The sequence below is a fragment of the Scyliorhinus torazame genome, chromosome 27, assembly GCF_047496885.1.
Source record: "Scyliorhinus torazame isolate Kashiwa2021f chromosome 27, sScyTor2.1, whole genome shotgun sequence".
Taxonomy (NCBI): Eukaryota; Metazoa; Chordata; class Chondrichthyes; order Carcharhiniformes; family Scyliorhinidae; genus Scyliorhinus; species Scyliorhinus torazame.
In genome coordinates this window covers 37729950-37744097 of record NC_092733.1, presented here as the reverse complement: position 1 = coordinate 37744097, position 14148 = coordinate 37729950, and the positions used below count along the sequence as shown (strand labels likewise).

The 14148-nt window shown below is 46.6% G+C and overlaps 1 protein-coding gene across 3 annotated transcripts in view; it reads right to left on the bottom strand.

The window, feature by feature from the left end:
- The window catches only part of LOC140403405 (CD209 antigen-like protein C), an 82393-nt gene that overhangs the window by 51994 nt on the left and 16251 nt on the right, over positions 1-14148 (bottom strand). For all 3 annotated transcript variants that reach the window (XM_072491332.1, XM_072491333.1, XM_072491334.1), the window contains exon 4: positions 7670-7744. In XM_072491332.1, coding sequence (XP_072347433.1) covers positions 7670-7744 — 75 coding nt within the window. The remainder of the gene's footprint in view (positions 1-7669; positions 7745-14148) is intronic.

Below are 14148 nucleotides of genomic sequence, written 5' to 3'. Positions count from 1 at the left end.
GGGTTTCTGTAGAGGAAAACAACACTTCTGATGATTTAGAACAGGCCATTTTTCCGAAAGGACAACTGCCAAAAGTTGGTACAAAAGTGACATATTTGCCTGAAGGGTCTAGTCAATGGAAGGATGCAACTGTTATTAGTAGAGCAGGGAAGGCCACTGGAAAGTATAAACATTGGTTGAATAGAACATAGAACATGAAATAAAATGAAATGAAAATCGCTTATTGTCACAAGTAGGCTTCAAATGAAGTTACTGTGAAAAGCTCCTAGTCGCCACATTCCGGAGCCTGTTCGGGGAGGCTGGTATGGGAATTGAACCATGCTGCTGGCCTGCCTTGGTCTGCTTTCAAAGCAAGCTCTTTTAGCCCTGTGCTAAACCAACCCAACCATACAGTGCAGAAGGAGGCCATTCAGCCCATCAAGTCTGCACCAACCCATTTAAGCCCTCACTTCCACCCTATCCCCATAACCCAATAACCCCTCCTATCCTTTTTGCTCACTAAGGGCAATTTATCATGGCCAATCCACCTAACCTGCTTGTCTTTGGACTGTGGGAGGAAACCGGAGCACCCGGAGGAAACCCACGCACACACGGGGAGAACGTGCAGACTCCACACAGACAGTGACCCAAGCATGGGATGCCCACATCCCATGAATGAGTTTAAAGAAACAGTTCCTACAATGCAGACATCCATCAATACTCATTACTGTCTAAGACAGATATTAAAAATGCAAAGTACTGGATGCTAAAATAATGGCTGCCACAAACAGATATAACCAAAACCTTCTGGAAATACACAATCATTGAAGAATTTCAAGGCTGAAAAGCCACTTGAGAGAGATTGCAAATGTGCAAGAAATTCTTCAGCAGAGGAAACAAATTGAAAGATGCACTATTTTCCCACTCTTTTGGAGTAAGTGTGTCACTCAGTTTGCGAATTCAACTCAACCAACCAGTAAACCCAGATGTCAAAATAATTGCAATATCTTCAACACCTGACTACTCCCAAGAAACCAGTTAACCTAAATAGGCCACAGGATTTGAAATCGAAGTTAAAATTGATGAACACTTAACCATATAACGTTCTGCATTTTTGCAATCGGACCCTAACTCCCTGTATTTCTGATGTGTGTGTGTATTCTTGTCGGTGTGCGCGGATGTGAGTGTCCGCTTGTAAGTGTGTGAGTTTCTGTAAGTCCGCATCTGTGCACATGTGTGAGTGTGCGCGCAAGTGTGTGTGTGTGTGCTTGTGGGTGCGCGCGCATGTGAGTGCACATGTGTGTGTGTGTGTGTGAGTTTGTGTATGTGCGTGTCTGTGAACATATGTGAGTGTGTGTGTGTGAGAGCGTGTGTGTGCATATTTGGGTAAGAATAACTGCATGATGGCCACATGATTGATGTCATGACGTGTGTTTGCATTGTTCTTGGGTTTAGTCATGAATAAATATGCTCAACAAAACCTTGCTTGATTGGTTCCCTCTTTCTTCCATCTTAAATAGTTAAATACATTCTGATTTGGAAAAGAGATCACCTCATGAAAAATAGACTTAAATGTTTGATGTGACCAGCTACGGAGGTTGACTAGAGGGGTGCCCTTTCGCCCCATCTCACCTGGTCGTAACAAATCAAACCAAGCTGACTTAGACATATATCATTGTTCCCATGTCTGCGGTCAATGCCCTGAAATTCCTTACTGAATCCCATAGTGAGAAAAATATCAGCACAGGATGGACACATTTTACGATGGAGAAAATCCATCGACTCCATCTTAGGACAACTAGGGATGGGCAGTCACAGTGCTTACTCAGTACCACATAGATAGTTAAGAGTCAACAATGTTGACGGACTGGATTCACATGTTGGCCAGGCCAGGTAGGGATGACAGATTTTCTTCCTGAAAGAACATTGGGGAACCAGCTTCATAATCTGATACCAGGGGCTGGATTTTCTGCACCCTGGCGCAGGAAGAACGGCCGGTACTGGGGCGGAGAATCCACTTTGACGCGGAAATTGGACCGGCGCCGGTTCGCCGATTGTCCGGGCACCAAAACGCGGCTTCACCGGGCACCGCCGAGGGCCATTGCCAGAGTCCCGCTCCGACATTCTCCACCCCTGCCCAGCTGAAGTCCCGATGGCGTGGAACTTAGCTGGTCCAGTCGGCCTGGATACTCACATGACGGCTGTGGACTCAGTCGTCAGATCGGAGCCCAGGGGGGCCTTATAGGCGGCCATGGGGATGATTGTGCGGGATTTGAGGGGCGTGGCCGTTCGGTGGGTCTTCTTTGTGGGTCTACCTCCACGGTCTGAGTCCGCCATGCACATGCGCAGCCTCTGACTAGGACATGCGGGGGCCCGTATCTGCAGCAACAACTGCGAGATATACTCTGGGTCCCTGCTAGACCCCTACAGGGCTATGTATTCGTGTCCCTTTAATCTAGGATTTTCAGGAGTGAAAGGAGGAAAGTTTAAGGGAGATGTGCGTGGAAAGTTTTTTACGCAGAGGGTGGTGGGTGCCTGGAACGCTTTGCCAGCGGAGGTGGTAGAGGTGGGCACGATAGCATCATTTAAGATGCATCTAGACAGATATATGAACGGGCGTCGAACAGAGGGAAGTAGATCCTTGGAAAATAGAAGACAGGTTTAGATAAAGGATCTGGATCGGCGCAGGCTGGGAGGGCCGAAGGGCCTGTGCCTGTGCTGTAATTTTCTTTGTTCTCTTTGTTCTTTGTTTTGACGCCGGCATGGGGCATCGTCCCAAAAACGGAGAATCCAGCCCCAGACTTTTATACAGAATGCAAATTCTCAAATTATTACGGAATTTGAACTGATATTCTGGGGATAATTCAACAAGGTCTGAGGATTACGTCAATCAGATTGCCGCTACACTTGTGTGTACACTCAACCTTAACCTCATCTGCATCTGTCCATTGCAGCATTGGTATGAGTGACAGTAACACTGGCCTGGTGGAGATCTGGTCATGTCTTCACACAATGCTCTGTGGAATAGATAAAGAACAGATCCAGCAACTCATAATTGGGCATCCAAGAGGTTCTGTGGACTTTCTGCTGCATTTGATGAGTATTCCACCCCAATCTGTAACCTCGTGACCCAGCATATCCCCCTTTTCTCTGGTCCCATCAATCAAAATAAAGAGCTTTGAGTGAGCAGTGCAAGAGAGCATTTTCGGGGTACCATACTTGTAAATGAGCTGACAGCCTGACGAAACGACAAAAGGTGAATTGCATACTTGCTAAACAGCAGAATCAATGTTCTATAGACAGCTAGGCAATCCCACAAATAGCGGATGATGTTCAAGTTGTGTCAGTTAGAAATGGTGATGTACAATAAGCAATTAACGGGAGGAAGGATCTCCAAGAGCATCCCGACTCTATATGGTGGAGGAGCCCGACATGTGGATACAAAATGTGACACAAAAGCATTCACAACAATCTTAAAAGTGAAAGGTTGACCTCCCCATGGCCCCAACAGGACAGGTGCGGGTCTCAAGCTGCTTCAATTCACTCCATGTAATATTAAGAAACAGCAGAATGTAGTCGAGAAACCAAAGGCTACAGGCATTGACAATATAGCAACTATATGGCTGAAGACATGTTCTGAAGAACTTGCTATGCCTCTAGCATAGCTGTTTCAGTGCAGCTACATACTGACATATCTTCATCAATGTTCTCTTGTAAAGAGCTAAAGCAATGAATACCCAGAAGGCATTCAACAACGTGCCGCACAAAAGGCTGCTGCATAAGATAAAAGTGCATGGTGTCACAGGTAATGTTTTAGCACGGATAGAGGATTGGTTAACTGACAGAAAGCAAAGAGAAGGGATTAATGGGTATTTTTCTGGTTGACGATCAGTGGCTAGTGGTGTGCCTCAGGATCCGCAATTGTTTACAATTTACATGGGTGATCTGGAATTGGGGACCAAGTGTAATATGTCAAAGTTCGCAGATGACACTAAGATGAGTAGCAGAGCAAAGTGTGCAGGGGACACTGAAAGTCTGCAGGGGATATAGATAGTTTAAGTGAGTGGGCAAGGGTCTAGCAGATGGTGTACAATGTTGGTAAATGTGAAGTCATCCATTTTGGTAGGAAGAACAGCAAAATCGACTATCACTTAAATGGTAAAAAATTGCAGCATGCTGCTGTGCAGAGGGACCTGGGTGTCCTTATGCATGAATCGCGAAATGTTGGGTCGCAGGTGCAGCAAGTAATTAAGAAGCAAATCGAATTTTGTTCTTCATTGCTGGAAGGATGGAGTTTAAAAGCAGGGAGGTTATGTTGCAGCTGTATAGGGTGCTGGTGAGGTCACGCCTGGATTACTGTGTACAGTTTTGGTCTCCTTCCTTGAGAAAGGATGTACTGGCACTGGAGGGTGTGCAGAGGAGATTCACTTGGTTGAACCCAGAGTTGAGAGGATTGGCTATGAGGAGAGACTAAGTAGACTGGGACTACATTGGAATTTAGAATGAGGGGAGGATCTTATAGAAACATATAAAGTGATGAAGGGAATAGATAGGATCGAAGCAGGGAGGTTGTTTCCACTGGGGGGGGGCGGTGGGGGGTGAAACTAGAACTAAAACATAGCCTCAAAATAAGGGGGGACAGATTTAGAACTGAGTCAGGAGGAACTTCTTCACCCAAAGGGTCATGAATCTGTGGAATTCCCTGCCCAGTGAAGCAGTTGAGGCTCCTTCATTTCATGTTTTTAAGACAAAGGCAGATAGATTTTGAACAGTAAAGGAACAAAAGGTTATGGTGAGCGGGCAGGTAAGTGGAGCTGAGTCATGATCTTATTGGATGGTGGGGCAAGCTCGTGGGGCCAGATGGTCTACTCCTGCTCCTATTTCTTATGTTCTTATGTTAAATCCAATCGAGTCAAGTACCATTGTGACAGATCATCAACGATGGAAAGTATCAACAACAGTTTTTTCAAACATCATTTGCTCACTAATAACCTGTTATTACAGTTCAATCTCCATCAGGAACACTCAGCTCCAGATGATGACCTCAGTCCCGACAAGCACATTGGAAAAAAACTCATTCACGAGATGTGGGCATTGCCGGCTGGGACAGCATTTATTACCCATCCCTAATTGCCCTTGAGCTGTTGAATTGCCATTGCCTTTGAATTGAGGCCATTCTAGAAGGTACTGAAGAGTCAACCACATTGCTGGGGTCTATGGTAGTGGGATTTGAACTGGGGTCCCCAGAGCATTACCCTGGGTCTGTATTACTAGCTCAGTGATATATATTCTGAAATCCAGAGATGTGGGGCGAAATTCTCCCCCAACGGCGGGATGCCCGCCGACTGGCGCCAAAGCCGGCGCAAATCAGACGGGCATCGCGCCGGCAAAAAGGTGCGGAAGTCTCCGCATCTTTGGCGGCCTAGCCCCAACATTGAGGGGCTAGGCCGACGCCGGAGGGATTTCCGCCCCGCCAGCTGGCGGAAATGGCGTTTGTTGCCCCGCCAGCTGGCGCGGAAATGCGGCGCATGCGCGGGAGCGTCAGCGGCCGCCGAAAGTTTCCCGCGCATGCGCGGGAGCGTCAGCGGCCGCCGAAAGTTTCCCGCGCATGCGCAGTGGGGAGAGTCTCTTCCGCCTCCGCCATGGTGGAGGCCGTAGCGGAGGCGGAAGGGAAAGAGTGCCCCCATGGCACAGGCCCGCCCGCGGATCGGTGGGCCCCGATCGCGGGCCAGGCCACCGTGGGGGCACCCCCCGGGGTCAGATCGCCCCGCGCCCCCCCCCAGGACCCCGGAGCCCGCCCACGCTGCCTGGTCCCGCCGGTAAATACCAGGTTTGATTTACGTCGGCGGGACAGGCAGTTTCTGGGCGGGACTTCGGCCCATCCGGGCCGGAGAATCCAGCGGGGGGTCCCGCCAACCGGCGCGGCTGGATTCCCGCCCCCGCCCAATCTCCGGGAGCGGAGACTTCGGCGGGGGCGGGGGCGGGATTCACGGCGGCCAACGGCCATTCTCCGACCCGGCGGGGGGTCGGAGAATGACGCCCGAGGTGAGAGTGACTGATTTTAACTTCAAGACAGAGTGTGGCACCAAGTCCTCTGAAACAAATAACGTTTCCAGTAGCTCGAGTCAAAACTAGAGATCCAGAATATTGCTGCTGGGGTTCTTGCATATTGTTAAGGCCCAACTATCTTCAGCTGTTTCAATAATTACTGCTTTCATCGTAAGATCAGAAGTGGGAATGTTTGCTGATGATGGCATGGGGTTGTGGACAGGAGGGAGTTTAATTTAAAAGATCTTTGATTTCTCCCATTGCCACCCATCCAGAAACAGAAAAGTGCTTTTGGTTTTTGATTTCCCTCTTTATCAGCCGTGGCTTATTTCACCAAGGCTCCCAGTTTTGGTACATTGCAATTCTGTTAATAGGCCACAGCAAACTCAGGATAGGGTGAATTAAAAGGGGCTAGGTTATTTCATACAAACTCAAAATGCGGGTGGGGTGTATCTACGGTACAATCACACGATGAGAAAAGATTATGGAAGTAATGAGGTAGTGGGCAAAGACCATAGCTAAAGTAAGTATCGTGTTTTGCAGGATTCCAGAGTCCAGAATCAAAGTCTAATGGAGCATTCCTTCAGAGAGGCTGGAGCTGATGCTGGGTAACCCACTTTCCCAAGAGTGATGTCTTCAATGATGGGAGAATATTTAATGAGAGATGTTAAGAGCTTCGGTGCTGTGGCCATATGAGACCTCCTGGAGTATATTGTGTGCTGGGAAAGGAGCTGTGAAGGAGCAAAGGAAAATCAGCCACTCAGTTGAGCCAGAAAAGGTTTGGGGATGCAAAAATCAGTCTGGTGTTTGATGTTCTGAAGTTCCACAGCAGAATGGAAGTGAGGTGGTATACCTCACTAAAGTGACAGTAGCTTTGCATTTAGTGTAATGTTCCTGGATTATTCATATTTAAATATGCAGAGGGGGTTATGCCTGGAAAAATTTTATTTGTATGGATAACCAAGTAGGAAATCTTTTGGGAAGAATGTTTTGTAAGGCTAATTTTCACAGTGTAAATGTAATCTTCTCTGTTTAAGTTTTCTTTTCTTATAAAATGTGTTAATTTAATATTTAAAATCCCCCAAAATGTTACTGCAATTTGTCACTTTTAAATTCAGTAAACATGTCTTCTTGTGGTCAAAATACAAAGAAATACAAAAAGAAAAGTTCATTTAATAGAATCATATCACAAATTCTATGATCTCAACTCTTCTTTTTGTATCGCCTTTGTATTTTGAGCACAAGACTTGTTTGCTGAAGAGTTGATAAGCGTTGTGATAAATGGGCCAAGTTCCCCTTCGGAATTTGGTTTGTGTGCCAATTAACATCTGCCAGATCATAACAGATCATAACACATCTCCCTAAAATTGATTCCCGTGAGGTAGACATGCATCAAATTATGTAATATTTTATCAATGCAGGTTGGGGTTTATATTTTAACGTGTGATAAAGAAAAATACAGAATTTTCAGTTCAGTGACTTTCACACCGACTGGACCATCTCATTGTCTTATTGTCCACAGGTACAGCTGAAGCTCCCCCAGCTCAAACGCATTTCAACATGTCAAAAGAATGATCTAAAAACTAGAGATATCTCTGAACTGGAGACGCAAAGATCTGTCAGATTGGGAATTCATACTCACTATTATTCTTCAACTGGGCAAGTTCCATCTTCAAATCGGTTTCTGACATCTTCATTTCGCCAATTATCTGTGTGACTGAAATGGAGAAAGGCTTTGACTCACACATGAGCTTGTACGTCATTATCTCCTCCTGTCCCTCATGGGGAAAATCACATGCCAACCTTTACTTTTCAACTCAAATTCAATTTCCCCTTCTTTCCCCATCTCTGCATGGATTGTTGCACATCATCTCTTCCATGTACATCTCCAGTCGATTAGGGAGGGCTCAGACATGGTTAATCCCAGGGATCAGAGCTGAGCCAAGGTCCACTTTTGTTCTTGGTTTGCTGAGTTGAAATTTAACAAGGCCCAATCCCACAAAGACTGAATTTAGAATGCACAATGCAGAAGGAGGCCATTAGGCCCATCGAGTCTGCACTGGCCCTTGGAAAGAGCACCCTACTTAAGCCATGCCTCCACCCTATTCCCGTAACCCAGTCACCCCATCTAACCTTTTGGACACTAAGGCGAAATTTAGCATGGCCATTCCATCTAAGCTGTACATCTTTGGGCTTTGGGAGGAAACCAGAGCACCCAGAGGAAATCAACACAGACACGGAGATAAAAGGCAAACTCCACACAGACAGTCACCCAAGGCCGGATTGAACTCGGGTCCCTGGAACTGTGAGGCAGCAGTTCTAACCACTGTGCCACCGTGCCTCCCATTAACCTGGGTCTCTGGATTACTAACTCAGTCAGATAAATGCTGAATTCTAGAACTGTGGTGAGAGAGACTGATTTTGACTCCAAGACAGAAGAGCACCACGGGCTCTGAAAAAGAAGTTACAGCTAACTTCTCCAGAAGCTGCAGTCCCATCTAGAGATTCAGAACATTGCTGCTGGAGTGCTTCAACGCATTGTTACGGCCCAACTATCTTCAGCTGTTTCAATAATGACTTCCTTCATCATGAGATCAGGGGCGAGATTCTCTGACCCCCCGCCGGGTCGGAGAATCGCCGGGGCCTGGCGTGAATCCCGCCCCCGCCGGTTGCCGAATTCTCCACCACCGGATATTCGGCGCGGGCGGGAATCGCGCTGCGCCGATTGGCGGGCCACCCCCCGCGATTCTCTGGACCGGATGGGCCGCAGTCCCGCCGCTAAAATGCCTGTCCCACCGGCATAAATTAAACCACCTACCTTACCGGCGGGACAAGGCGGCGCGGGCGGGCTCCGGGGTCCTGGGGGGGGGGGCGCGGGGCGATCTGGCCCCGGGGGGTGCCCCCACGGTGGCCTGGCCCGCGATCGGGGCCCACCGATCCGCGGGCGGGCCTGTGCCGTGGGGGCACTCTTTCCCTTCCACGTTCGCCACGGTCTCCACCATGGGGGAGGCGGAAGAGTCTCACTCCACTGCGCATGCGCGGGAATGCCGTCAGCAGCCACTAACGCTCCCGCGCATGCGCCGCTCGGAGATGTCATTTCCGCGCCAGCTGGCGGGGCACCAAATGCCTTTTCCGCCAGCTGGCAGGGCGAAAATTCGTCCGGCGCCGACCTAGCCCCTTAAGGTTGGGGCTCGGCCCCCAAAGATGCAAAGCATTCCGCACCTTTGGGGCGGCGCGATGCCCGACTGATTTGTGCCGTTTTGGGCGCCAGTCGGCGGACATCGCGCCGTTTCCGGAGAATTTCGCCCCTGAAGTGGGCATATTTGCTGATGTTGGCATGGTGTTGTGGACAGGACGGAATTTAATTCAAAGGAACTTTGATTTCTCCCCTCGCCACCCATCCATAAACAGAAGAGTGCTTTTGGTTTTTGATTTCCCTCTTTATCAGCCGTGGCTTATTTCACCAAGGCTCCCAGCTTTAATGCACTGCTATTCTCAGCAAACTCGAGACAGGGTGAATTAAAAGGGGTTAGGTTATTTTGTACAAACTCAAAATGTTGGTGAAGTGTCGCTACGGTGCACTCACACAATAAGAAAAGGATATGGAAATAAAGAGGTAGTGGGCAGAGACCACAACCAACGTAAGAATAATGTTTTGCAGGATTCCAGAGTCCAGAATCAAAGTCCAATGGTGTATTCCTTCAGAGAGGCTGAAGCTGAGTAACTTTTCCAAGAGTGATGACCTCAACGATGGGAGTATACTTAAAGAGAGATGTTAAAGAGAGGAGCGGCTTCAGGACATTTTGTGGGGGAGAGGTTGAACAGCCCGCTGTCGTGGTACACATAGGCACCAACGATATAGGTAAAAAAACGGGACGAGGTCCTACAAGCTGAATTCAGGGAGTTAGGAGTTAAACTAAAAAGTAGGACCTCAAAGGTAGTAATCTCAGAATTGCTACCAGTGCCACGAGCTAGTCAGAGTAGGAATGTCAGGATAGATAGGATGAATGCGTGGCTCGAGAGATGGTGCAAGAGGGAGGGATTCAAATTCCTGGGGCATTGGAACCGGTTCTGGGGGAGGTGGGACCAGTACAAACCGGACGGTCTGCACCTGGGAAGGACTGGAACCGATGTCCTGGGGGGGGGGGGGTGTTTGTTGAGCTGTTGGGGAGAGTTTAAACTAATGTGGCAGGGGGAAAGTATAAGGCAGAGAAGCCATAGTCAAAAATCAAAAAGGGCGACAGTACAAGGTACAGTTACTGAGGGGAGCTCAGTGAATAGGACCAGGAATACTCAAAGGAATAAAACAGGAAGTGAAAACATTAATGGTAAGTGACGCGGCAGGTTGTTACATGAAGATATGGGTTCAACGACAAGGAAAATTAGGAGAAAGGTTAAGAGGAAATATAACTTAGGAGAGGTTACTGATCGAGGTGTTAAGATTCAGAACAGAGGTAAAAAAGGCAACATAAGTGTACTTTACCTGAATGCTCATAGTATTCGGAATAAGGTAAATGAGTTGATGGCGCAAATCATCGTGAATGACTATGATTTAGTGGCCATTACTGAAACATGGTTAAAGGATGGTCACGACTGGGAGTTAAATATCCAAGGGTCTGAAACTATTCGGAAGGACAGAGTGGATGGTAAGGGAGGTGGTGTAGCTCTGTTATTTAAGGATGACATTCGGGCAACAGTAAGGGATGACACCGGTGCTATGGAGGATAAGGTTGAATCCATTTGGGTGGGAATTAGAAATAGTAAGGCGAAAAAGTCACTGATAGGAGTAGTCTATAGGCCACCAAATAGTAACATTATGGTGGGGCAGGCAATAAACAAATAAATAACTGATGCATGTAGAAATGGTACAGCAGTTATCATGCGGGATTTTAATCTACATGTCGATTGGTTTAACCAGGTCAGTCAAGGCAGCATTGAGGTGGAGTTTATCGAATGTATCCGTGATAGTTTCCTAGAATAGTATGTAATGGAACCTACGAGGGAATAAACGGCCCTAGATCTGGTCCTGTGTAATGACACAGGATTGATTAATGATCTCATAGTTAGGGATCCTCTCGGAAGGAGCGATCACAATATGGTGGAATTTAAAAAGATGGAGGGTGAGAAGGTAAAATCAAACACTAGTGTTTTGTGCTTAAACAAAGGAGATTACAATGGGATGAGAGAAGAACTAGCTAAGGTGGACTGGGAGCAAAGACTTTATGGTGAAATAGTTGAGGAACAGTGGAGAACCTTCCAAGGGATTTTTCACAGTGCTCAGCAAAGGTTTATACCAACAAAAAGGAAGGACGGTAGAAAGAGGGAACATCGACCGTGGATATCTAAGGAAATAAGGGAGAGTATCAAATTGAAGGAAAAAGCATACAAAGTAGCAAAGATTAGTGGGAGACTAGAGGACTGGGAACTCTTTATGGGGCAACAGAAAGCTACTAAAAAAGCTATAAAGAAGAGTGAGATAGATTATGAGAGTAAACTTGCTCAGAATATAAAAAAAGATAGTAAAAGTTTCCACAAATATAAAAGACAAAAAAGAGTGGCTAACATAAATATTGGTCCTTTAGAGGATGAGAAGGGAGATTTAATAATGGGAGATGAGGAAATGGCTGAGGACTGAACAGGTTTTTTGGGTCGGTCTTCACAATGGAAGACACAAATAACATGCCAGTGACTGATGGAAATGAGGCTATGACAGGTGAGGACCTTGAGAGGATTGTTATCACCAAGGAGGTAGTGATGGGCAAGCGAATGGGGCTAAAGGTAGACACGTCTCCTGGCCCTGATGGAATGCATCCCAGAGTGCTAAAAGAGATAGCTAGGGAAATTGCAAATGCACTAGTGATAATTTACCAAAATTCACTAGACTCTGGGGTGGTCCCGGCGGATTGGAAATGAGCAAACGTGACACCACTGTTTAAAAAAGGAGGTAGGCAGAAAGCGGGTAATTATAGGCCAGTGAGCTTAACTTCGGTAGTAGGGAAGATGCTGGAATCTATCATCAAGGAAGAAATAGCGAGGCATCTGGATGGAAATTGTCCCATTGGGCAGACGCAGCATGGGTTCATAAAGGGCAGGACATGCCTAACTAATTTAGTGGAATTTTTTGAGGACATTACCAGTGCAGTAGATAACGGGGAGCCAATGGATGTGGTATATCTGGATTTCCAGAAAGCCTTTGACAAGGTGCCACACGAAAGGTTGCTGCATAAGATAAAGATGCATGGCATTAAGGGGAAAGTAGTAGCATGGATAGAGGATTGGTTAATTTATAGAAAGCAAAGAGTGGGGATTAATGGGTGTTTCTCTGGTTGGCAATCAGTAGCTAGTGGTGTCCCTCAGGGATCAGTGTTGGGCCCACAACTGTTCACAATTTACTTAGATGATTTGGAGTTGGGGACCAAGGGCAATGTGTCCAAGTTTGCAGACGACACTAAGATAAGTGGTAAAGCAAAAAGTGCAGAGGATACTGGAAGTCTGCAGAGGGATTTGGATAGGCAAAGTGAATAGGCTAGGGTCTGGCAGATGGAATACAATATTGACAAATGTGAGGTTATCCATTTTGGTTGGAATAACAGCAAAAGGTAATATTATTTAAATGATAAAATATTAAAACATGCTGCTGTGCAGAGAGACCTGGTTGTGCATGAGTCGCAAAACGTTGGTTCACAGGTACAACAGGTGATTAAGAAGGCAAATGGAATTTTGTCCTTCATTTGCAGAGGGATGGAGTTTAAGACTAGGGAGGTTATGCTGCAATTGTATAAGGTGTTAGTGAGGCCACACCTGGAGTATTGTGTTCAGTTTTGGTCTCCTTACTTGAGAAAGGACGTACTGGCACTGGAGAGTGTGCAGAGGAGATTCACTAGGTTAATCCCAGCGCTGAAACGGGTGGATTATGAGGAGAGGTTGAGTAGACTGGGACTGTACTCGTTGGAATTTAGAAGGATGAGGGGGGATCTTATAGAAACACATAAAATTATGAAGGGAATAGATAGGATAGATGCGGGCAGGTTGTTTCCACTGGCGGGTGAAAGCAGAACTAGGGGGCATAGCCTCAAAATAAGGGGAAGTAGATTTAGGAATGAGTTTAGGAGGAACTTCTTCACCCAAAGGGTTGTGAATCTATGGAATTCCTTGCCCAGTGAAGCAGTAGAGGCTCCTTCATTAAATGTTTTTAAGATAAAGATAGATAGTTTTTTGAAGAATAAAGGGATTAGGGGTTATGGTGTTCAGGCCGGAAAGTGGAGCTGAGTCCACAAAAGATCAGCCATGATCTCATTGAATGGCGGAGCAGGCACGAGGGGCAGGGGGCCTACTCCTGCTTCTAGATCTTATGTTCTTAAGAGCTCAGGTGCTGTGGCCATATGGAACCTCCTGAAGTGCTGTTCTGTGCTAGGGAAACAGCTATGAAGAAGCTAAGGAAAATCAGCCACTTAGTTAAGCCAAAAAAGTCTTGGGGATGCAAAAATTAGACTGGTGACTGAAGTCCACAATTTCACAGCAGAGTGGTATTGGGTGGTTTGCCTCACTAAAATGAGAGCAGCTTTGCGTTTGGTGTAACGGTCCTGGATTTTTGATACTTAAATACACAGAGGGGGTTGTGCCTGCAGATGTTTATTTGTGTGCCTAATCAAGTAGGAAATCTTTTGGGGAGAATGTTTTGTAAGTTTATTTTCATTGTATAAATCCCACAAAGTGTTAGTTTCTGTAATTAAAAGCAAATTACTGCGGATGCTGGAGTCTGAAACGCAAGAGAAAATGCTGGAAAATCTGAGCAGATCTGGCAGCATCTGTACAGAGAGAAACGAGCTAACGTTTCAAGTCCAATAACTCTTTTTCAAAGCTAACATACTGAGAAAGTGGGAAATATTTATACTGTGGGTAGAGAATGAAAGATGAGTCATAGCCACAGAAACCATGGGAAACCGGGTGCTAATGGCCACAGAAACCACGGGAAAGGAGTGCTAATGGCCATCCCCAGAGAGAACATAAGATGTGAAAGGCCAAACAGCAGAAAAACTAACATTCGAGGGTGAACTGTGATAGATGTAGACATGGGGGAGGGGAAGGGGAAAGCAAAGAGGAGAAAGGGTAAGGAAAGGT